General features: G+C 47.0%; 1 protein-coding gene across 1 annotated transcript; it reads left to right on the top strand.

Moving 5' to 3' along the window:
- The first annotated feature begins 1,602 nt into the window (after positions 1–1,602).
- On the top strand, positions 1,603–2,214 carry LOC130977366 (uncharacterized). Its single transcript, XM_057902198.1, has one exon. It carries the CDS (start codon positions 1,603–1,605, stop codon positions 2,212–2,214), a length of 612 nt encoding a protein of 203 aa, XP_057758181.1.
- Positions 2,215–2,643: the final 429 nt, after the last annotated feature.

Here is a 2,643-nt window from a genome sequence, read left to right as displayed (position 1 = left end):
ATTTTTGTGAGCTTCACTAGGATTCTCTTCACTGTGACACTGAAAATCCCACTTTTCTTTGTTTTGAGTTGTTTATGTAGAGAAATATGGATAAAGAACCTCTTTTATACGACCCTAAGATTGAAAGAACTCTTTGAAAGCAAAGAAAACATGCTAGAGCTCTAGAGATTCAAGAGATCTTTAGGGACGGATTTGAAGAGGAGGTTCAATTCAGTATGGCTGATAATATTGAGAATCTTGTGGTCAATAACTCCAACAATGCCCTGTCAGTCAGAAAAACTCTGGGGTTATATACTAACCCCAATCCCAGAAATTGTGCAGGAAGCATTGTGCCACTGGTTGTACATGCCAACAATCTTGAGTTGAAACCTCAACTCGTCTTTTTGGTCTAGTAAAATTGTCAGTTCAGTGGAAGCCCTAGAGGACCCTAATCTATTCATATCCAATTTTTTGAGGATATGTGATATAGTCAAGACTAATAGGATTCCCGCTGATGTCTATAGGTTGTTGTTATTTCCTTTTATTGTAAGGGACCGAGCTAGTCAGTGGCTTGAGACACAACCTAAAAAAAGTATAGCAACTTGGACGGATTTGGTTGGTAAATTCCTAACTAAATTCTTTCCGCCTTAGAGGTTGACTAAACTGAGGAGTGACATTCAGATATTTAGATAGCTTAATGGCGAATCTCTTTATGAAGCATGGGAGAGATACAAGGCTATGGTCAGAAAGTGCCCTTTGGATATATTTGTGGACTGGGTATAATTATAGATTTTCTATGATGGTATCACTCCAGTTTCGAGACTCTTTCTGGACAATTCTGCAGGAGGTTCTTTACAAGACGCCAAGAGTGGCATGCGACAAAGAATGATGATTGGTACCTTAAGATTCAGCATTCACTATGGACTATTATATATCTTTGGGAAGCTCTAAAAGTTGGATTTCTAATTCCATTAGAATCGCATCATTTGAACCTCTCTAACTCAAGTTATCCTTGTTGGAGTATGTGTAAAATCCGGTCTAACCGAAATTAATTAAATAATAAGTTATCCTTGTTGGAGTATGCGTAAAACCCGGTCTAACCCAAGCTACCGAACATTAGCGCCGTCTGTGGGGACTACCTAAATGGACATCGTATAGGGTCCCGGGGACCATGGCCGTGGAGCAGGCCTTGAGGGGACAGCCTCCGTCGCTTCTCCCCATGAGCGGCAGAGGTCCCCCCCGCGATGTACCGAGCCACATTCAAGGGCCCAAGAAAGACGCCCCTTTGGGAGAACTAGCGGTGATAGTGCCAAGATAATGCAGGAACTGCACCATAGGGTGCAGAACCTGGAGCACCAGCTGGCAGATCAGGAGCATCATCAACAAACTTCCGATCCCAACTACTCCCCGTCTCCCGAGAGTTGGGGAAGAACCTCCCACAGAAGCCGCTCCCAACGCACTCCCACCTCAAGATAGGAATCGAAAAGTAACAGGGAGGACCAGAAACAACTGAAAAGATGACATGACCCCTTCATCTATGCCCGACCTCAAGGAACTCGCACCACGAGGCGAGGTCGGGAGGATGACAGAGAAAGAATGACGAGAGCGCGACGACCTGTGATCATGGGGGCAACCTTTTTTCACCATTCCATCCTCGAGGTCCGGCTACCAAAGCACTTTGATAAGCCGACAGATATGAGGTATGATGGAACTCAAGATCCACAGGAACATCTGACGGCCTTCGAGGCCAGAATGAATTTGGAAGGGGTAGACAACGAGGTCAGGTGCCGCGCCTTCCCGGTCACCCTGGCGGGACCTGCAATACGGTGGTTTAACAACCTTCTGCAGGGCTCGGTGGCTAGGTTTTTGGACATTAGCTGCGCTTTCCTAGCCCAATTCACTACCCGAATCGCGAAGGCGAAACACCCGATAAACTTACTATGGGTGACACAAAGGCACGATGAGCTGACTAGAAAATACTTGGACCGATTTAAGGATGAGTGTTTGGAAATAGATGGCCTAACTGATTCGGTTGCCAGCCTGTGTCTGACGAACGAACTTCTGAATGAGGATTTTAGGAAGCACCTCACCACGAAGCCGGTGTGGAGAATGCAGGAGATCCAAAGTGTAGCTAGGGAATACATTAACGATGAAGAAGTCAGCCAGGTCGTGGCTGCCAACAAGCGGCAGCCCTCCTACAATCAAACCCAACAACACGATAGCGGAGAAAGATAGAAGGAACATGTCAGTGACGGTGGTCCGAGCAAGACACAAAGGCCGTTTCCTCGAGTCGGGAGGTTCACCAATTACACTCCCCTCACCGTCCCCATCGTAGAAGTTTATCAGCAGATAGCAGAGAAGGAAATTTTGTCGAAGCCCCGACCTCTGAAAGACCTGATCGAAAGAAACAAGAGCCTCTATTGCGATTACCACAAAGGCTATGGACACAAGACACAGGACTGCTTCGACCTGAAAGACGTGCTGGAACAAGCGATCCGGGATGGAAAACTGGCCGAATTCTCCCATCTCATCAGGGAGCCAAGGAGGTGTGATCGTGACTGCGAGGGAGAGAACAAGACCCGTGCGGTAAAGTGACGTCACGAGCCGGAAGACAACGACCACGGCCTTACCATAGTGAACGTGGTAACGGCAAGAAACGCACCT

Source organism: Arachis stenosperma, chromosome 1, assembly GCF_014773155.1.
Source record: "Arachis stenosperma cultivar V10309 chromosome 1, arast.V10309.gnm1.PFL2, whole genome shotgun sequence".
NCBI classification, from domain to species: domain Eukaryota; kingdom Viridiplantae; phylum Streptophyta; class Magnoliopsida; order Fabales; family Fabaceae; genus Arachis; species Arachis stenosperma.
This window is presented reverse-complemented; position numbering and strand designations above follow the sequence as displayed.

Excerpts from the sequence above, each read along its gene's own strand:
- LOC130977366 (XM_057902198.1), top strand. The coding sequence starts at position 1,603 with ATGGGGGCAACCTTTTTTCACCATTCCATCCTCGAGGTCCGGCTACCA.